The following is a 22,891-nucleotide window of genomic DNA, read 5'->3' as shown; positions in this document are numbered from 1 at the left end:
AAGTATTAAAATCACCCTAGAGCAGGGTTGTCAAACTTGTGTTGCCATGGTATCTTCACATGACGTATCACGACTTTCCTCCCCTTTGCTAAACTGGGTGTGGGTGTGGCATGTGACAAATGCGGCCTGCAGGCCATGAGTTTGACAGCCCTGCTTTACATCTTATGAAATAAATACATCTTTACAGAGTGGGCAAATCCCAAAGGCGGTACCATATCATCTGACAGCTCTCTCCCACTCACCATAAAAGAAGCTTCTGATAAAGGAGGCATCTTCATTCAAGCCTCATCACTGACGATATTTCATTTATTAAATACATATGGCCACTTATCTCACAGATATCGTGTAGAACTGAATGTATAGAACTGGCACTATGATGAAGATGAGTACTTCCATTAGGAGAAGAGCAAACTTGCTCTCAAACTTTAGGACCCATTTACTTTCATTGTCTACTATCAACCAGTCACCTTTGAGAGTCACACTACATAAAAATGTATACAAATAAAAGACAATAAACTACAAATGTAGACAATAAACTACTGAGAAACAGAATAACGTTAAATTATATAAACCTAAATATAACAAAACTGAAGATTCAATGCTCTAATATCCTCAGAAAAAGATCTTCTTTGAGCAATTTAAGGAAGGCAGTGAGAGTGATCAACTGTTTACGTGGAGATTGCTCCACAGAACCAGAACAGCTACTGAAAAGTATATTGACAATATTGAAACCCAAACCTTTAAGATGACCTCTCCCACCAAGTTAATATTTAAATATTTAAAAAGGAGAGAAAATAGGATACAATGCGTGACATTCAGAGTGATCTCCCCCCACCCCCTGAGCACAATGACTGCAATACAATTCCCCAACCTCCAATTCCTGTAGGCAGTTCAGAAGGATGGTTAAATGGTTAGATTTGTTCATTTGGAAATTGTTGATGTACTCTTGATACATTTTTTTAAAAACTTGTAAATACCATCTTTGAAATTGGATAAATGAACACACACATTCTTACTGATTGTTACTATAGTAAAATAGTTTAGAAGAGAAATAGAAAGTTAAAAATGTTGTGTATTTGCAATAAAAACAAGTGGGATTTCCAAATTTGGAATTAGCCTTCATAAAGAGCTTGTGTTTTTAAATGAAACTTATTTAATTTTATTAAACAAATCCAACACATTTCTAATTCTAATTTGATAAATGATTTTGGAGTGAGCAGAGAGGAACAAGACTAATTAGAAAATAATAACACGAACTAGAACAACAGTTTTCGTCTTAAAGTTGCTAGAGACAGTTAAGGATGTTTAGGATTATTAATAGAACTGCTAAGTGAGACACTGAGAAACTACTTTATCAAGGAATCAATTTATGCATAACCAAAGTCAGAGTTCAGCCATCATAGTCTTTTATCTAATATAGTTTATTATAGGCACTGTACATAGAATTATTATGTACAGAGCAAATAGATATTCAATTATCCTAAATGAGATCAATGCAAATTCAACTTTGTTACACCATTGTATTTCCAAGATGTGCCACAATGGGCATGGAAGATAACATGATGATCATCTTAAAATAAACAGAAAAAGGTTTTCTAATTCTGTAGAATTATTTAGTGCTATAAAGAGCCGCTGTGGTGCAGTGGTTAGAATGCAGTACTGCAGGCTACTTCTGCTGATCACTGGCTGCCAGGAGTTTGGCAGTTCGGGTCTCACTGGCTCAAGGTTGACTCAGTCTACCAACCTTTCAAGATCGGTAAAATGAGGACCCAGATTGTTGGGGGCAATATGCTGACTTTGTAAACCTCTTAGAAAGGGCTCTAAAGCACCGTGAAGCGGTATATAAGTCTAAGTGCTATTATGATGGAAGCTTATCCAGTAATGTTATTTTTTAACCAGCACTATTAGTAACTTTTTTAAAAAAGAAAATTAAATTCATATGGCTGCCCATCTCATATACAGTACATGATTCTGGGCATCTAACAATTAAAACATACTAAAAGCATTAGAACAACCAAAATTAAAAGCAATAGATATAGCATAAAACATCAGCCAAGAAGACTCATAGCAAATTAACAATGAAACAGGTTCACCCACACTTTCAGGGTCCTGAGTTGCTTGTAAAAAGGTCAGCAGGATAGGGTCAAGTTTGATTATGGGGGTTTGGAGTTGGGGAATGATATTCCAGACAGTGGACAGCACTGGTTGCAACAGAGGACTCTCTCTCATGGATGGAATCTGGAATACATCTCCTGCCAGATCTAACAGGATGGATAGCCACCACTTGTTTGGTAAAAACTGGTGGTTAGTGGGCATAATATTCTGCAGATCATTCTAAGATGCATAATACCCTTGAGTTCAACAATACTTAATGCTTTGCTCATTTTTATACACAACTTTGTTGTTTAATTTTTAATTTTTCTGTTTGTTTAGTTGATGCATTCTCTAACTTCTACTTCATTGCCCCAAACTATATTGAAAAATGACATTTAATTTAGTGTTCCTACAATTACATACTAATTAGGAGCATTATTTATTTTAAATATTTATATGCTGTCTATTTATCTACCAAACCTCCAGGAGAGATTATCATTTTTAAAAGGGCAATAAACATTGTTAAAAGAGTGTTTAAAAGGCAGCAGATTCCACAAGAACAATTGTAAAAGTAAATTCGGGAACATATCCATAAGCGTGGCTTTTGAAATTCTTTCTAATCTTTTATCAGCAGTAGCCATAGGGGGTGTATTTATTTTTTCTTCTGTTCCACAAGAACAATTGTAAAAGCAAATTCGGGAATATATCCAGAGCGTGGCTTTTGAAATTCTTGCTAATCTTTTATCAGCAGTAGCCATAGGGGGTGTATTTATTTTTTCTTCTGTGTAATGAAATTATGTATTTTGCCCTTTTATTTTACTGCTTTTCCCTTTGGTTGTATCTGGGTATGTGTGCACTGGGAAATATTGGGTGGACTGCAAAAGTTTCATTCTGGGTTTCTTGTCTAGGTGGGCATAGAGTGCAGCAGTCAGCAATATTCCAACAAAAACTTCATTAAAGCCAGGTTTCCCTTCATTCCCCCCCCCAAAAAACACACCTGTATCTGGCTAATTTTTGAACCTCCCACAACCGTATCAATTTGAACTTGTCCTGTTCAGTTTTTGGAAGTGTCCTACTGACAGACAGGAGTCCCATGTTCCTTTCCTCCAACTCTTCTTTTAAAAAACATTCCATTGGAATGCAAGTTTAAAAATAAATAGAAGATTGAAGAATTTAAGTGTCAAGAGTTCTGATGGATGCCCTAATTAATTCATGAGCTCGAGCCAAGTTTCCAAAGAAATCCAATTATTTATTAGGAGCAACATGTCGGCACTTTCCCAAGTGCAATCAGTTCTGCCCCACATAATTTACTGCCCACCTACAAACCTGTTTCTCCCCTCCTCCCAGTGTGTGTCATAAATCACATTCTCCAATGGAGCACTTTTGTGAACTGTAGAAAACATGCCTCTCGGGCTCGCTCTAGTAACCTGGGATACAATCTGGAGAAAGATATGCATGGAATGTGCTTCTGGTCATAGCAACCAAGCTGCTCCATCAGTTCTCTCCCCTCCTGCCTATCGCAACTCAAGAGCAGTCCAGGAATGCTTTACAAGTTGACATTAAGATTGTTTAAATATGACATAAAACGAACAGCAACTATGCTTAACAAATGTGTGCAAGCTTTTGCTTCCATATTACCCAAACTCACAAAATTCCGTATTATCCAAAGTTAATGCCATATTACCCAATGTTCCAAAAGTATCCATGATTATTTTAACATAAAGTTATAAAATACAGCATCAGTTATACAATGCATTTTAAATTATTACTACCAGCAACACATTTAATTTCCATAATCTGGTGTGAACTTAATATATATTAGTTCATATCAGACTGAATTATATCTATCCAAAAACTCAAAGCCATTATGAATGAAGGATAGGTGTCCCAGGATATTGCAGGATCCAATATGGGTCGGTCACAGAGGTTTTATCTTCCAAGGTTTTGTACTTATGCTGTATCCCATCTTCAGGAAACTTTTTTTAGCCTAGCTCAGGGGTCAGCAATCTTAAACACTCAAAGAACCATTTGGACCAGTTTCCCACAAAAAACTCTGGGAGCCACAAAACCCTTTTGACATATAAAATGAAGATAACACTGCATATGTCATTTTTATCTTTATGCTATGTATAAAAAAAATCTATAGTGAGTTGCATTTATGAAATCCAATTTTTATTTCTGTATGCAACAAAAACATTTTGAACTCTGAAAAAAAAGATGCTGGGTTGAAGGTTACTTTGAAATAAAATACTCAGTGTCTATTCGAATCCTCGTATTTATGAAATAAAAAGCCGAACTTAAATTATCCACCTGCACCAAAATGCCACCTGCTTCTGTGTGCCATCATCCTTTTATCGCATATACTGGAGGGTTAATGTGATTTTTGCTTCTGAACCTCAGCGCACAGCATCTGCACATCAGGGCTGTAAGATGTGCAGCCTGTATGAAGATGAAGTGTCTGCACTTCACACAGGATTGTAAGCTGTCGTCTGAGGCTTGAGTGATTGTTTTTAATATAGTAATAGTTCATGTTGGAGAAGACCTGCTCACATAGGTATATAAATCTGAAGATCAACAGGACTCTAAATGCATACTTTTTCATATTCATATAAGTATCAGGGATGGCATTTCATGTTTTGAATGTTTGTTCGGTTTGGGAAGGTTTTCAATATCACTCCATTTGTGATAATGAGCAAGAATGGGCTTCTGATGGGCAACACCTTCAAGATTAGCTGTCAAGCATTTGAACTTGGACACCCATATATCTTTGTCAACTATTTTGGCCAGTTTCATCTCAAGATCGGGTTGACTTAAACCTGCAAATGCAGTCATATTCAATAGGGATGGATCGATGGTCAGAGGAATGACAGGGAAGGATGTGTATTTTTTCTCTGAACTCATGGAAATCGTTTCCCAAATGATGTTTGCATTGAGGTGATCGAATTTATCTCAATTTATCATGTTGTGAGCTTGTTGGAACATTCTCAAAGAGGGGAAGTGAGACAGTGTACCTCTCTATAAATCTCTGGCGAACACTGTCAACTTGAGCTTCAATGCCAAAATCTCCTCCAGCATGCGCAGGGTTGTGCCTCTTTTCCCCTGAAGAATTGTGTTCGGCGTATTTAGGTGTGCTGTCATATCTACCATGAAGTGTAGCTTTTCCAGCCACTCTGGCCATTCCAGCTCAGGAGTGAGCCTTTTGCTGCTCAGGTAAGTTTTCACCTCTTCCAGACACATGGCAAAGTGTTTCAGCACCTCCCCCCTGGACAGCCACCGGACTTTGTGTGCAGTAGATCAGAATACATGCTTTCCACTTCGTCCAGTAGCAAATGGAACTGACAGTGATTTGCCATTATTTTATTGACAGCCTGAATGACAACATTCATTACTTTTCTATATATTCAGGAGGAAATGTTTGAGCACACACCTTTTGATGCAGGATAGTGAAATGTCAGCAGCAACTTCTGCAGTAAAGCCACAAAGCCCTTCTGTGCTCCTGTCATACTCAGTGCCCCATCAGTAGCCACTAACACCAGGTGGGTGGTGATTATTTCTTTGGTTCTTAGATATTCCAAGACAGCCTCACAGATGTCCTTCCCCTGTGTTTGGTCTTTTAATGGTATCAACTCAATCATTTCTTCCTGTGGCCCAGCAGAGTTCACATATCAGCAGAACAGCGCTATTTGTTCAATATCACCTTTTTCTTTGGACTCATTACAGGCAATTGGCACACCAGTTTAATTGAAGTCTTTAATTTGCTGTCTGGTGATGTTTTCTGCCATTTTTATGGTTCTGTCTTTGACAGTCTTTGTAGAGACATATCTGATTTTCTGCACAATTTCACTCTTGTTTTTGAAGTCTGAGAATAGATGTTCTGAAATCTTAATGATTCTTTTATATAATGTCCATCTGTGAATGGCTTCCCATGCCTATTTCCTGAGCAGCCACAAAACTAGCATATGTACTTGCATTTGCAGACTTCATCCACTTCTTGAAATGATTTTTGCTCAGATCAACCTTCCACATCAGTTCCGAAATGGCTTTTTTCTCTCATTTCTATCCAGATATTTTTCAGCAAAGGCTAAGTGTTTATTCTCTAAATGTCTTGCAACATTCAACTTTTTGTTGTTTGCCAATTTTTCACATGTTAAGCACACTGGTAAATCAGTCTCGTCAGCAGTGAAAGCAAATTAATCTGCCCACGTACCATTAAGCATTGTTTTCTTCTGAAACTTTTTTCTGGGATTTATATATGGTTGGCCTACCAGGAGTCAAAAAGCTCAATAAATCGTGTGCCGGTGATTTATAAATCTACTAGTTGGCACATAAAATCAAGAATTAAATAACCATGTGCCATTCATTTTTTAAAATATTGGGCAATACATAATTTTGCACATGCAATTCATGTCTTCAATTGAATGTTGTGATAACTGCACTTGCATCCAAAATACCATTGCATTTCTTACTCGATTTACTAGTAGTTACAGGAACATGATAAGGTCAATTTAGCTTTAGGTATTATTGTAAATCTTCATTATTCTCATTTTGTTTGACTACAGAAAAAAAGAAAAATCTGAACTGATCCATAGAAATAAAGCTCAAAGTTGCATTGGTGAATTGGGAGCATTTGCCAAAACATTTCCAACTTTCCTTTTCCTTCATTTGAGTATAATGAATATATACTGCAACTATTAATTCAGACCATGCACATTTAGAATAGTTGAATTAAAAAACTCTATCTAAACATTTTGTCTTGAAATAAATTATATAAATGCAAATACATGTTCTTGATTTAATTCAGAATCAATATTAGTTTCAGGCTAATAAAATACAAACATATTTTTAGTATTTCAACAGAATGCCAACACTTAACTCCTTTTTTAAAAATGTCAAATTAATGTTTTTCGAAAATGTGCATTATGTTCCAAATTCTCTTATCTTCCTATAACTTTTCTATACATTTTTCCTTAGTCATGTATTTGTACTACAAAATCATATAGGCAAATATACTACAACCTAGTAGATACTATAGTATTGTTCATGCCTTTCCACTATATACCAGTTAAATCATATATTTACGTTATCCTTACATATATGCTAGTACTTGATTTATATTTCAAAGTTATTTTGTAATTTATTCTAGTTATCTTCAGCTATACACTCAAAACTGTTCAAAAGCTATTTGCATTTCTATAAACTCCATGAAACAGCATCATACAATAAGAAAACCAACAAAAAAGCAGCATAATGTAGGTGTCTGGATCTATATTTCTGTCATTACCCTGTTACTATCAGCATGAAAAAAACCTTCCCCATTTGTGTTTGTCAATCTATAAGAAGAAAAGGCACATTAGGTGAAGTTAATCTTAAACTATACTGAAGAAGCAAAGTAACTGCTGGATGTTTCTTGCAGTGGGATGTAAACACTGAATGTGGGAGCTTTTTATGCGTATGAGATTATATACTATTGTGCTAGGATTAGCACAGAATAAATTCATATGGAAAACAGAAGAAATGCTGAATGAAATTGGGCTGCCCATTAAACGGTTTCCCACCCTCAATTCAATGAGTGCACAAACAAAAACAACTTATACCTGTTATCCTTACATTTTGCATATTTTTTTTCCTGGAACACTTAAAACTTTTCTTTTAATCTCCAACTGTTATTTCCAACATGGGCAACGCATGAGCTTTTAAAAATAATTTATATTACAACTAATTCTAAAAGTTTCAATCCATAGGTTTAAGTAATAGTACTGTATTTTTGAAGATATGACAAGGTATGTTGGCCAGTGTCAACCCTACATTAGCAAAAGGGCACAAGTATAGTTGATATATGAAGTGGGCAACACTTATCAATATTTGCATGACACACAAACCATTTTTTCCTGAAGCAAATCACTGTAGTCAGGGCTAAAACTAATATCAAAGGAATCCCATGTTCTTACTACAGAATGGAATAGGTCTGTGATGGCGAACCTGTGGCACATGTGCCACACAGAGCCATTTGTGCAGGCACACGAGCCTCAGCCAAACTTACCTGCATTGCGCACGCGCGCATCTCCTAGCTGATTTTCTGTCCATTTGAGGCCGTTTTCGCCCTTCCCAGAGGCTCGAGGGAAGCCTCTGCAGTCTCAGGAGGCCAAAAAAACGGCCTTCCGGAAATACCAGAAGTGCCAAAATGGGCCCGTTTTCAGCCTCCCGAGGCTGCAGAGGCTTTCCTCGAGCCTCCGGGAGGGCGAAAACAGCCTCAAAAGGGCAGAAAATCAGCTGGGAGGCACACACATGCAGTGCAGGTAAGGGGGCAAGGCGGGGGTGTTGCGCACGCATGCGCAGGGGGGATGGAGCGCATTTCATTGTGGGTGCTGTTGTGCACGCTTGCACTTTTGGCACACCACAACAAAAAGGTTCACCATCACTGGTATAGTTTAACAACTATGCAAAACCTATATAGAAGGGAGAAGAATGCTATGCTAATAAATAAGGTTTCAGGTAGAAATAATTCAGAGGAATAGGTAGAAAAGATTCTATCCATTGTTATATGGTCATATAATTAACAGATAATAAACTGACATTTCTTAAACTGAACAAAGAATGGTTGATGACATACTTTAAACATTTATATTTTTTCACAAAAAAGCAAACCACTAACTTAAACACAGAGATTATAAAATGTTAGGTAAAATTATGATTAGACAAAGTAATATATCTTTCAACATTAGTTCGCAAACAATCATACATAATGTTCCCTGGGATTGATATATATTCTTCCATTGCCTATATGTGGATGTTTCTTATTGATCCAATCTTTGCAATTTGTTTCTTTCGGTGCTGGGTACTTTTGTTGATCTCTGTTTTGAGATGCAGGATTTTCATCTTCATAGCTAAATCGGCTGCAATTTATCATTTTCTAGGGGAAAAAGGACAAATGGATATCATAAATCAATCTTTTTTGATCTTTCATGTTTCACTTTCCTTTTTTAGATTTTGTTCCTGCACCACAATAATACTGTTATTGGATTAGGTGGCTTTTAAGAAGCTTAGGAAAACTAATGGCAACTAAGAAACTACTTGTGACAGATACATTTTCCTGGAGAAGACGCATCTGCTTAAAGAAGCTGCAATAAAATGTTTTATGTGAATTCAACATAGCTCTTTGACAATTTTCCGTTTATGAAGTTCACTGGTAGACCAAAATCACCATTGAGATTAGGAACGCCATATCAGTTAGATTTCTAATCTAACCATAAGTTATAATTTTTCTTTATAACTTATTTTATTACTACTAAGATCATTAATACGGCCTTCCGCCATCACTTTCCAGTAAAGCCCTAAAACTTTTCCCACCCCTCTGGCATGTCTGGGAATCCTCTTATAAGGAGCCCATGCGTTGTATTATGTGTAATATTTTTCCACTATGGTTTTGTTTCTATTTGTTTATAGTTTTAATTATTTTAATAATTTTGTAGCATCTTTAATAGGTTTTATTGTACACTTCCCAGAATTATTTTGGGTGAAATAGTGACTATATAAATTTGACATATATGCTAATTTATGTCTTTATTGAAAGGTCTTTTAAATGAAAAATTTAAAAATGCAGACATAATTACGGTATATTTTATATATTAGTTCAATAAATGATTACAATTATAGACCATAAACTAAAATAAATACGATTGTTTTTCTTATGTGCAAAATGTTTTAAACTTAAATACCTTGCAACCTTTTTCAAACACAGAACAGGTCTCTTACAGAAAAGCCATTTGAAAATGTCTAATTTCACATAACAAAACTGTACTTTGCACTCAACATTGGAAATTTTGAATTTGAGATGGTTTGATTAAAATATTTTACACACTATTCTTCATGCCTGTTTGGATTTTAGTAAACGTTAACTGTAAAAATGTAAAATTAGCAATATTAAAGTACTAATTTATAACTTTATCAAAGCCTTTAAAAATTAAATGGTTTATTATTAGTACATATACAACGTGAAATCATAGCTGCCAGTTCTTTAGATAGTGCTGGCCTTCATTCCCATCGAGTTCTTCCCAAGAATTTAGGGTGTCCTCATGTATTAGCATAGTATATGCGCAGATATTAAGGTTAGGGTTGCACTTTAAATCATTTGATTTTTTAAAATTCTGACCTTGATTGAATTAATTTGAACAACTTGCTCTTTGGCAGCCAAAATCTTTCTTCCAGCTGTAAATCATTGTCAAGTTTTATCCTTATCTACTTTCCATTTGTAGAAATTGATCGTGTAATGCTTTTCCTTAGTCAGCATTCTATTCATGTTATTATGATGGATCAGTCAGCCTGATATTTAGAGTTGATACTTCTTTTTTTAGAGGTGATACTTTTACCCATCTATGAAGCCCTTCCAAAGAATGTGCAACACCTGTGAGGTGGGTTGAGCTGAGTCCTAAATCACTCAAGTGACTTCATACCCAAGAAGGCCTAAAACTCAGTCTTCTGGTTTCTAGGCTAGCATTTTAAGTACCGTATATACTCGAGTATAAGTCGACCCGAATATAAGCCGAGGCACCTAATTTTACACAAAAAAACTGGGAAAACTTATTGACTCGAGTATAAGCCGAGGGTGGGAAATGCAGCAGCTACTGGTAAATTTCAAAAATAAACATAATTAATTTGGGAAACGATCTCACTATCTCACGTCGCCTCGGGAAGGGAAAGGCAAAGCGCTTTTTGCCTTTCCCTTCCCGGCTGGGGCTGTTGGGAGTTGCTGCCGCCGGTGCGGCCCCAGTCCCGCGTCGCCTCGGGAAGGGAAGGCCACGGCTTGGAAGGCCGCCGCTGGAGTGAAGCTGCGCGCAGCCACTGCGCTAGCATCGGATCGGGCGCGCCGGACGGTTCCGACCGAGCCCTGAGCGTCATCTTTGGCGCCCGCCCAGCGCCGCGGAGCTCCTGTACCGGGAGAAGGGAAGACACCCCGGGCGGGGCAGGGAGAGGAGCTTCTCCGCCGCCCTCTTTCCGCGCCACCGGTGTCCCCGCAGGACGCACCCCCGCCCAGTCGCCGCCGCTTGAAAGAGACGGGCCGGGGGTGGGTAGAAAGGCGCCGGGCGCCCTTGAGGAGGTCCCGCGTCGCCTGTCTGCCCGCGGATGTCAGCGGAGCTTTGCCGCTGCTTCGCTGGGGTCTCTGGGCAAACACGCCCACCCGAGCGGGCTTGTCGCCTCCGGCACGCAACGAGTGCTGCCCTCGGATTCCTGTCCGGTTGCCCCCTTTGAGGGCGATGGCAGTAAACTGTTCCCGTAGCAGCGGCTGCTCTGCTGACATCCGCGGGCAGACAGGCGAACGCGGGACCTTCTCCTCCAAGGGCGCCCGGTGCCTTTCTACCCACCCCGGCCCATCTCTTTCAAGTGGCGGCGACTGTGGGGTGGGGGTCGCCCTGCGGGACACCGTGGGCGCGGAAAGAGGGGCGGGCGGGAGAAGCTCCTCTCCTGCCCCGCCCGGGGGTCTTCCCCTTCTCCCGGTACAGGAGCTCCGCAGCGCTGGGCGGGCACCAAAGACAACGCCGGGGCTCGGTCAGAACCGCCTGGCGCGCCCGATCCGATGCTAGCGCAGCGGCTGCGCGCAGCTTCGCTCCAGCGGCGGCCTTCCAAGCCGTGGCCTTCCCTTCCCGAGGCGGCGGGACTGGGGCCGCGCCGGCGCAGCGACTCCCAACAGCCCCAGCCGGAAGGGAAAGGCAAAAAGCGCTTTCCCTTTCCCTTCCCGAGGCGGCGGGACTGGGGCCGCGCCGGCGGCAGCGACTCCCAACAGCCCCAGCCGGGAAGGGAAAGGCAAAAAGCGCTTTGCCTTTCCCTTCCCGAGGCGGCGGGACTGGGAGCGCGCCGGCGGCAGCGACTCCACACCATTTTTTTTTCAGAGGGGAATCTGACTCGAGTATAAGCCGAGGGGGATTTTTTCAGCACAAAAAATGGGCTGAAAAACTCGGCTTATAGAGTATATACGGTACTACACTAAGCTTGCTCTCTACATATAAGCCCATCTGCCAATAAGTTGGCCTTCAACTTTTTTACTAAAACATTATGTTTCCACCTGCAGATAAACTGAGTCTTAACAATTGTCATAACTGATTTAACCATTTTTCAAGTATTTGCTTAAAAAGTGGAGTCAGCTTATCCATGGATATCCATGGATACCCATGAGTACATGTAGAGTATTATGAGTACGTTAGATGTGTTACCATAGAACCTCAATTGTGGTAATATTTTGCCACCTAAAATTATCTTATTCATGAGCATGATTTTTTTTTTGCAAATGTGCCATTTAATAACACATAGGAAAGGTGTTTTAAGTAATAAAAACTTCAAAATAGGATATTGATACAAAATATTACTTTGATAACATTTGCTTTAGAAGCAAACCTACCTACTGAAAAAGCATGCAACTCCTGTATCTTTTCCTTTCGGCTCCGGTTTTCATTGAGCCAACCGGCTCTCTTCAACGAGCTTGTCCCTTGCACATAGTCCTGTTTGAAGAACTGAATTTGTAAAAAGATGTCTGGGTACTTCAGAGGCCCATGGAGAGGGCTTTTATCCCACTTCAAGACAGCCAGGAGTTAGTCTGGCTTACGGTGTCTATGCTGTGAATTGCCTGGCATAGCTTGAATTGAAATGCTACCTCAGCAATGCGGATGGGAGAGAATTAGGCATCTGATGTTGCTGGCTTCTGCTCCTTCCCTTGCTAGTCTGATTCTTTGATAGAAAAGAAGTGAGCCCATTACTGGCCACAGCTTCTGGTGCTGTAGCTATTCAAAGTAAGAAACCCATCTAGAATGCCTAAAAGCTACTTCTTCCAATCCTGACCTTCTATGTTTGGTTCAGTTATAAAGAGTTTGTCTGACATGTTAAAGGTCAGTGTTAACAATGTAATTACTGTATATCAGGAGAAAAAGGGAAAAAGATGGCGCTAACTACCGTGTTTCTCACATAATAAGGCCGGGCCTTATTTTTTTTGACCCCAAAAACGGCTAGGACGTCTTTTCGGGGGTGACTTAATTCTCCCCTTGCATCCTCGGGTGGGTGGGTGGGCGGGCGGCGACAGCTTGGATATTCGGGAGACCTTCGGGTTTGGGCCACCGTTGCTTTCCCTTCTTTCTTGCTGCCGCGGCGTTTGGCGCAGCCACATGCGGCCAGTCAGGGCTCCTCCTGCAACCGGAGCCCTGAGGAGACACTTGGCTTCAGGCGCTCCCGTCTTCCCTTTGCTTTTGAAGGTAAAGCGAATTATTTTACAAAGCCTCCCCTGCCCGAGAGGGCAGCCCAACCCACTTGGGAGGCTAATCTCCCGGGCCTCTTCCGTTCCTCCCCGACCTCCCTACGCTGCGCGCCTCTGACGCGCCGCTCCCTTCAGCCCAGCGAGCTCTTCCACCTCAAAGAAAGGCCAGGCGGGCAGCTGCAGAGCAGCAGCGGGTCTGAGCCGCCGCAGCGAAACAGCCACCACCCGTAGCCCGACGCGGGAGAACGAGCGAGCTTAGCGCCCGCCAGCCCGGGCGAGATTTGGGAACGAGGGGCAGGAGGCACGCACACACCGTGGCTCACTTTCCCAGCTTTGCCCAGCCTTACGGCTCTGGCGCGGCCCTGGCGGGCAGCGAGCGCCTCCCGCCGGACCCTCCGCTCATCCTGCCAGGGCCGCGCCAGAGCCGTAAGGGCTGGGCAAAGCTGGGAAAGTGAGCCGCAGGTGTGTGCGTGCCTCCTCCTGCCCCTCGTTCCCAAATCTCGCCTGGGCTGGTGGGCGCTAACCTTGCTCGCTCTCCCGCCGGGCTACGGGTGGTGGCTGTTTCCGCTGTGAGCGGCTCAGACCCGCTGCTGCTGCTCCTGCAGCCGCCCGCCTGGCCTTTCTTTGAGGTGGAAGAGCTTGCTGGGCTGAAGGGAGCGGCGCGTCAGAGGCGCGCAGCGTAGGGAGGTCGGGGGAGGAACGGAAGAGGCCCCGGGAAATTAGCCTCCCACGTGGGTTGGGCTGCCCTCTCGGGCAGGGGAGGCTTTGTAAAATAATTCGCTTTACCTTCGAAAGCAAAGGGAAGACGGGAGCGCCTGAGCTGGGCAGTGTCTCCTCAGGGCTCCGGTTGCAGGGAGGAGCCCTGACTGGCCGCACGGCTGCGCCAAACGCCGTGGCAGCAAGGGAGAAGGGGCAGCAAGGGAGAAGGGAGAAGCAACGGTGGAAGGTCTCCCGATATGAAGTGCCCCACCAACGAAGGCAGCACCATATCCGGGCATGCAACAAAAGTACTTACTGACGACAAGCCCCCCCCGCTCTCCCCCCCATTTCGCATGTTTAATATGGGGCTTAATTTGGGGGGAGGGGCTTAATTTGATTTTATGCCAATAAAACATGGTGGGGCTTCCTATTGGTGGAGGCCGTATTGTTGGAGAAACACGGTACACTTTATGAACATATCACATCCCTCAATAACAATTCTTCAAATAACTTGGGACAATCCCAGTAAGTCTTTCTTAATCTAAAGTTTTAGTTAATCAGCTACAGACTCACAGAAGGTTTATGTGTCATTCAAGTGTTAACTACAAATGAAATTATAAATTCCAAATATGGGATATTGTACACTGTAGGAGTGTACTGAGTCTTTAGAAGTGTGACCTTTACTTAACAACTTACTGCATTGATTATTTCTTTCTGAGAACGAGAAATATTTCTTTTCTCATAGGAAGATGTAGGCTTGTGTGTTGGTGGAAGATCAATCCTAAATTTAAAAATGTATGATTTAGTAATTATCACTGCTTGATAAAAAAAATCAATTCATATTAGAGTTGAAATTGAATAAATACTCCTCTTTTCTAATGTAGTAGTATAATTTTACATTGATGGAATCTTGCAAATTCTGTATTTGATCTTCTTTTAAACTGGCATAACAAATATCAACCAAAACAACTGAAAACAATGTAAGAAATTAATGAAATTGGAGAAAATGCACTTAGAATTTCATCAGAAATATTCTCATATATTTTCAACAATCATTATGTATGGGTTTTATTTTTAATGCAACTGCCTCACTTAAATAAAGGAAATAATATCTTGGAATGATTCTAATATATTATTTAACAGCAAATATAACAATTTGGCTGAGATTCTCCCTAAATCACCTCAGTAAAGCTACACTTCACTCACTCCTCCATTGTTCTATACAATGGCAAAACGTCATCAAAACTTTTTGAAAAGATTTTTGCAATTCTGCCCTTTATACTCATCTAAGAATTTCTCATTGTGTGAGGTCTCTTTCATTAGCTTTTTATGGATCATAATAATAATGTGCAAAGAAAGAACTATACCAATTCAACATTTTTGCAATGAAATCATTAATTGCCCAATCATTTCCTATCTAATACAGGTGAGTAACATCTGCAAAATTCTGCAGTAAGAAAAGCCTTCAAAAGCCTACTAAGGATTCATGCCTTTACTTCTATGTTGCTCCATCTTTTGATAATTATTTTTAATGTTTTTAACAGTGCATGCTGCTCAAGAGAAGTTTTGAATTGGACAACTTTTATAAGCAGTCTAATTCTGATGCCTAGTCATAACTTTACTTTTATAAGAAATTACATGCACATAGCATTGTAGGTTCCCCCGCCCCCCAGCTCTCTTGAACTTTTTTTGTAAGAGATATAAAGGCTAATTTTACATAGAATAGGCAATTACCTTTCACTGCTAATACAATAATTGCCATTTGCTTAAGGAAAACCAAGTAACTGATCTCTACAAAGCAGGTACTGTACTTCAGAGTAAGATAATTTCTACGACAAACAAACCCATTCTGACTTATGCATTACTAATTTTAGTATCTGGGTTTCCGAACCCAATATGAATTCAGGATAAAAGTGAAAGCATGTATTTAAAGCAGAGTTTATACTTTTACAAACAAGAACTTGAATAAAGTTTGAAAAAAAATACCACAGACAACTTACATTTTGTCCAAATAAGATGATCGCTTTTTTCTGGGAGTCAGTAACACTATTATAAAGATGGTAATGATAAAGAGAGCAAGTACTGCGCCTATTACAGCCCCAGCTACAGCTACTGATGATGACTGCTTATATGGCACATCTGAAATGTAAGTCACCAATTGTTACAAACAATGTGGTTAATGTATCTTAAATTATATAAATAAAATGTAGTTTTCTGCCTTTAAAAATATTTCACAGAATCTACAATTGTTTTTGTTGCATTTGCATTAAGTCTTGTACTATAAAAAAAAATTGTTTAGGTCAAAAATTTAAAATGCTGAAAATAAAAAAATGGGGGAAAAATTCAGTGCCAAGCCTTCAAAACATTGAGAAAATTGCCTTTACAAATTTCTAGTATATTTTAGCTTAGCAAAAATTTGGATTTTGATATATATATATATATATTATATATATTGCATGAGACACTGAAATATTTGATAAACCATTATATTAAATTTTATAAACAAAAAATATACAAAGCACTAGTTATATTTAACCAACCAATCTTTTTTATTCATTGTCAGCAAAATCATTGTTATTGTATCTGAATTATCTACTTTCTATCCTATCTATATGTATATTCTTTATCCATATAACAGATATGGATTTTTACAAATTACCCTATTTCCATAAATATATGAAGATAGTACAGTATTTTGGTAACAAAGTTTGGTGTTGTACTAACTGAAAATATGGATTAACCTTACAGTAATGCATTTACAGGTGAAACTTGAAAAATTAGAGTATTGTGCAAAAGTTCATTTATTTCAGGAATGCAAGTTAAAAGGTGAATATATGAGATAGAATCATTACATGCAAAGCAAGGTAGTTCAAGCCGTGATGTGTCATAATTGAGATGATTATGGCTTACAGCTCATGAAAACCCCAAATTCACAATCTCAGAAAATTAGAATATTGTGAAAAGGTTCAATATTCTAGGCTCAAAGTGTCCCACTCGAATCAGCTCATTAAGCCATAACACCTGCAAAGGGTTCCTGAGCCTTTAAATGGTCTCTCAGTCAGGTTCAAGTAGGAATCACAATCATGGGAAAGACTGCTGACCTGATAGTTGTGCAGAAAACCATCACTGACACCCTCCATAAGGAGAGAAAGCTTCAAAAGGCAATTGCAAAAGAAGTTGGATGTTCCCAAACTGCTGTATCAATAGAAAGTTATGTGGAAGGGAAAAGTGTGGAAGAAAAAGGTGCACAAGCAGCAGGGATGACCGCAGCCTGGAGAGGATTGTCAGGAAAAGGCCATTCAAAAGTGTTGGGGACTTTCACAAGGAGTGGACTGAGGCTGGAGTCAGTGCATCAAGAGCCACCACACACAGATGGATCCTGGACATGGGCTTCAAATGTCATATTCCTCTTGTCAAGCTGCTCCTGAACAACAAACGTCAGAAGCAACAGAACTGGTCTGTTGCCTCAGTGGTCCAAAGTCCTCTTTTCTGATGAGAGCAACTTTTGCATCTCATTTGGAAACCAAGGACCCAGAGTCTGGAGGAAGAATGGAGAGGCACATGCTGCAAGATGCTTAAAGCCCAGTGTGAAGTTTCCACAGTCTGTTGATTTGGGGAGCCATGTCATCTGCTGGTGTTGGTCCACTGTGCTTCATTAAGTCCAGGGTCAACGCAGCCGTCTACCAGGAGATTTTGGAGCACTTCATGCTTCCTTCTGCAGACGAGCTTTATGGGGATGCTGACTTCATTTTCCAGCAGGACTTGGCACCTGCTCATACTGCCAAAAGCACCAAAACCTGTTTCAATGACCGTGGGATTACTGTGCTTGATTGGCCAGCAAACTCGCCTGACCTGAACCCCATAATCTATGAGGCATTGCCAAGAGAAAGATGAGAGACATGAGACCGAACAATGCAGAACAAGGCCGCTATTGAAGCATCTTGGTCTTCCATAACACCTCAGCAGTACCACAGGCTGATAGCTTCCATTCCACGCCGCACTGAGGCAGTAATTGGTGCAAAGGGGGCCCAAACCAAGTACTGAGTACATATGCATGCTTATACTTTTCAGAGGTCCAATATTATTCTATGTACAATCCTTGTTTTATTGATTGCATGTAATATTCTAATTTTCTGAGATTGTGGATTTGGGGTTTTCATGAGCCATAAGCTATAATCATCACAATTATGACAAATCACGGCTTGAACTATCTTGCTTTGCATGTAATGAGTCTATCTCATATATTAGTTTCACCTTTTAAGTTGCATTACTGAAATAAATGAACAAAAGTTCGATATTCTAATTTTTCGAGTTTCACCTGTATATAGGTAAAACATTATTTTTAAAATATAAATATATAAGTATGAAAATTAGAGCCTAAGTAATGTATTAGAGAGCCTTACATTTACTAAATGGGCACACATAATTTGAAATCAAATTTTCCCTATCATTCTTCAGAATATTTCAATACTTGCTCTAATTTTGGATTATGGAAATAGCATATTGTATTAAGTATTATATAGGCAACATTCCAGTAATCTAGTATTTTCAAATTTCAATACTATCATTTATAAAGAATACTTTGATCTTTTAAAAACATCCCATATATGAGCATATGCAGAATGCATTTCCTATGTTAAACTACCCAAGCTGATAAATTAACATCTAATGACAATTTTACTACAGAAGCTGAACAGAGATCAGACTGTTTAAAACTATTTGAATAGGACAGTTATGTGTAAGCTTCAAGTTCAGCACTTTTGAGGAATTGGAATATGTGAAATAAATAACTACAGGATTGTTCATTAAGATTCGACAAATTATATAATTCCTTCTATGAATTTTTATATTTTGTAGATAGTTCCTATTGAGCATAAGCTGGCAATTTTGTGTGTTCTTTAAAGTGAAACTTCTAGTAGCACTATTTTAATAAAGCATTCTGAAAAGGTTACCAACTTACTAAAATAAAGGTAACATAGGTTTTATAATAGTCCACTTCCTATATTTTCTGCAAAGACAATTGCCACTTTTGTTTCAAATCCCTGGAGAAACTAAATAAGAATGCCATTATATAAATTAACAGAGGATACATTTAACAATGGCTATTTTTCTATCATAATACTTCTAAAGTACATTTCAACAATTATTGTTGGACAATACAAACAGGAAAAAGCTATTGTGCTCATGTCCTGCTGGTGGTATGTCTGCTCATCTATATAGCCCAACTACAGAACTTGCTTTCTTTTTATGTGTTTGAAGATTGTTAAAATTTTACCCATGGGTGACTTTCTTACATGTTTTCCTCTTCATTTAAAATAGTCAACAAATAATTATACTGAGAATTATACAACAGCATTGAAAAAAACACTTGTTCTGTGCAACAGTGTAAATTATGTAAAATTCAACTATATAAGTGGTTTCCAGAATTGTTTAATAACTTCTTCATAATTGCCATATTTAATATATGCCAAAATACTTGAAACTATTTTTCTATATTATTCTATGGTTTTCCATCCTACCCCACTTGCTGAATATAGATGTTTTATTTATATCCATTTCAGTCATTTATGCATATGACCTACATTCAAGAAGTTAATTTAACAAAAGATTTATTTGACACAACTATTCATACTTACAATAAATTTCTCTATTTACACCAAACATACATTAAGAAACACTGCAACATTGAACACTGTAAACCTATTATGAATCTGTTCATATTCAACTGTAAAACTCTTGATAAATTTAACAAATTATAATAAAAAAACAGAGAATATTGGGTACTTCTAGATTTTTGTGTTACAAAACAGCATTTAGAGGGCATACAGAGCGTATTACAATGGAGATGTTCCTAGGACCACAAGCTATGTTCAAATCCAAAAGGGAAAAAAATCCTTCAAAACAAAATCCAAAACCAAATTACTGCCTCCTCCAACCAAGCAGAGTTTAGAATCTACTGTTAGCTTTAGCATTTGACTAAAGGCTAACTTTGATTAGAAATAAGATCACAAAAAACTCACTTGAGTTCACAGAAAATATGGTGTAATAATTTAACTTCCAAAAACACTGAAGAGAGATTTTGGTCAAGTAAAATGTTAACACTTGAATTAGCAATGTGAGAGAGATATGTAGAGAACCAGTTTAATGAATAACTACTAAGCTGCAGTCACATTTTTAAAGACATAGCAACCAAATCACAGTGTACTGTCAAAACTGCACCTTTATAGATACCATAATTGCTGAAAAGCTCTACAATACTGTGGATCTTTTTGTAATGTGTTCATAATAATCCAAGTATATATTGAAAAACAGTTGCTAAGCAGCGCTATTTTTTCATATATTCATGCTGTCAAATTCAACTAATATTTTAAAGTTACTTCAACTTCTTTAAACACACTCACCTTTTCAGTTTTATAGTAAACAAAAAGAAAAATTCCACTGATTTCAATGGATTTTGCTTCTAAGCACATATGCTTAAAACTACTATTTGATTCTTATTGATTGCACTGCATTATCCTTTGTACAATGAACTAAGTTCTAAATTTATTGATAGAATTTTTAAAACACCAGAGTTACTCTTTTTCAACAGAGATCATATATCCTTTTTGTTATATATCTCTGCTCCTCCCATCTATTCAACTCCTTAGGTAAGCTTCTACAACCTTTTTTTTTTCAAACAACATACATTTCCCCAAATATCTCACAGGAAATTTACTTTAGGAAATATTTCTCTTAAGCAATATTTTTTGTCTGTGTTGCCTTTTCATTCTTTTTTCAAATGACCCAAGACTGCAGCTTACCATACACATAAAGTTACTCTTGCATTTAAAGTGGCCCCTGCTCTGTAAGAACTGTTTATATAGCCCATATATGTCTTGAAACACCACCAAATTCTGTGATAAGTCAAATGTTTATTTCTTAAAATGCACCTTCATAGAATATAGAAGCTGCATTTGAGATTCAATGCATTTATAGGTTTGTGCTTAACAAAATATTCAGTAGAATGGTTAGGGAAACTTAAGTCTTTTCTGAACAATATTTAAGGAAAACCGTTTGATTGAAATAATATATAATAAACCTTATGAAAGGGATTGTTCTGGAAATTTAACTAAAAGATTTGAATTCTCATATTCCAGTGCTTGGAAATAAGATGCAATGTAAAAAAATATAATGTTCCTGTTACATTGCAAGTTCTGTTCATTGAAATGTCCATTGCAGCAGGTTCAGTGCAACAAGTCATCTGTAAAAGGTACAGTATCTAATTATGGCAAGGCTCAAAAATGTGGAGGTATTACATTCTGTGCAGAAAACCTAACAATAAAGCTTTGAAAAAACTGTGCCATCCGATTATTTTATATATATATATAAGTCATTTCTGTAAACAAAATGTCCCTTAGATCAGCTCTGATTCCGAATCATCATCAGGTTGCCATTAAGTAGAACTATAGTTCAGAAAGTTCTATCAAGGTCATTTTTATCATAAATTTACAATAACAAGACAGCTGTTTCAATTCAAACTTTTTATAAGAATTTCATTTTTTAAACGTAGCAGGTTGTTCTTATCTTGTGCTATACGCCAAATAGAGCACTATATTAAATTCCTTTTTATGAAAGACAGTAGTACAGCATTGAGAAAAAAAATCATAAAGCAGCTTCAGTACACTTAAATGAGGTTTTTACATTTCAAGTTAGAATATAAAAAGCTTGAAAATCAACTTGGAAAAGCTTACTCCTCAAGAAAAAGTATAAACAATCTGAAAGTGATCAGCTAACGAAGGAACTTTATATATAGTCAAGACACGAAAGTGGATGTTACCATTACACATACCACTCCTTCCGAGATATTACAGAGCCATCTACATGTGATACTAAGTCATCTTCATTTTCATCATAACATTCATCACCCAAGTATTTCATTCCCAGAGTTCCGCTTTCATAGTAATCCATTGGTCTTTCATACCTGTCCTGGTATCTGTTAATAGTATCTACTTTATTCCAGTCTGTTTTTTCAGTTTCTCCCATGTAGTCTTTATTTAAGAGACTGTTCACAGGATGTTTTATTTCTTTTTTCACACTGTCAGGGTAAGAATCCACATCCTCAACCTGCAGGGTATCTATCTGGGACTCCTTTTGCATATCTGATGGTGGAATGTAGTTCTTAGCGAAGTAGTCACCACGGAACGTCCTCCTTCTCCTATACCAGACAGCTCCAACCAGGACACACACAAGTATCAGGAAAAGAGCCCCGCCCACTGCACTACCGATGATGGTGCCCCAATTGTCTTCCTGTATTTCTGGCCATGATGATGTTGGAAAAAGCTTTAGTTTTGGTTGAGTTGCTAAACCTGTGTTGCCATCAGTTGAAGGAAGCCATGGAATCGTGAATGGTGAAGTGGTAGTAGTGGGAGGATCTAATGAAAGAGCAAAGAGATACACAAGACAGAAAAGGCAGAAAATGTCAATGCAAACTATTTTAAGTTAAGAGCTGATAAGAAAGCACAGTTGATGAGTAAGAAAATGTACTTTAACATGGTTTTTCATTCTTTATTTTATTGTAAAACTGTTAACCATTGGTGGAAAATACAATTATGTACAGCTTCTGGGATATAGATATATATATAGTATTAAAATAATTTAATCAGGCAATGCTTCCATGTCGTTTTGTAGCAAACATGGAACAATTCCATCAGCTGAGAAGTTAGTCAATTCCTTATTATCCTAGTCAGGGTTCAAAATAAATTAATGAAAGCCCTCATGGATTATATATTCCTTAGAAAATATTAAAGAATGAAAAACTTAAAAAAAAATAAACTACATGCTAAGTTAGCTAAACGTAATATAAACCTTGCCTCCAAAATATAG

At 38.5% G+C, this 22,891-nt stretch overlaps 1 protein-coding gene across 2 annotated transcripts in view; it reads right to left on the bottom strand.

The window, feature by feature from the left end:
* Nucleotides 1-6,868: 6,868 nt before the first annotated feature.
* NECTIN3 (nectin cell adhesion molecule 3) overlaps nt 6,869-22,891 on the bottom strand; it is an 88,640-nt gene continuing 72,617 nt past the window's right edge. Inside the window, exons 6-9 of one of the 2 annotated variants that reach the window (XM_026663985.2) lie at nt 16,030-16,168; nt 14,726-14,810; nt 12,485-12,584; nt 6,869-9,004 (exon numbers count right to left, since the gene is read on the bottom strand). In XM_026663985.2, the coding sequence (XP_026519770.1) occupies nt 8,979-9,004; nt 12,485-12,584; nt 14,726-14,810; nt 16,030-16,168 (350 nt within the window). In that variant the 3' untranslated portion in view covers nt 6,869-8,978. Of the gene's footprint in view, nt 9,005-12,484; nt 12,585-14,725; nt 14,811-16,029; nt 16,169-20,926; nt 22,441-22,891 lie in introns of those variants that run through there. The other variant, XM_026663984.2, reaches the window with a different exon arrangement.

Source organism: Notechis scutatus, chromosome 5, assembly GCF_049901735.1.
Source record: "Notechis scutatus isolate UNSWTSFEM ecotype Mainland chromosome 5, rNotScu1.2, whole genome shotgun sequence".
Taxonomy (NCBI): Eukaryota; Metazoa; Chordata; class Lepidosauria; order Squamata; family Elapidae; genus Notechis; species Notechis scutatus.
The sequence above is the reverse complement of the archived record's forward strand: the minus strand, read 5'-3'. Positions and strand labels throughout refer to the sequence as shown.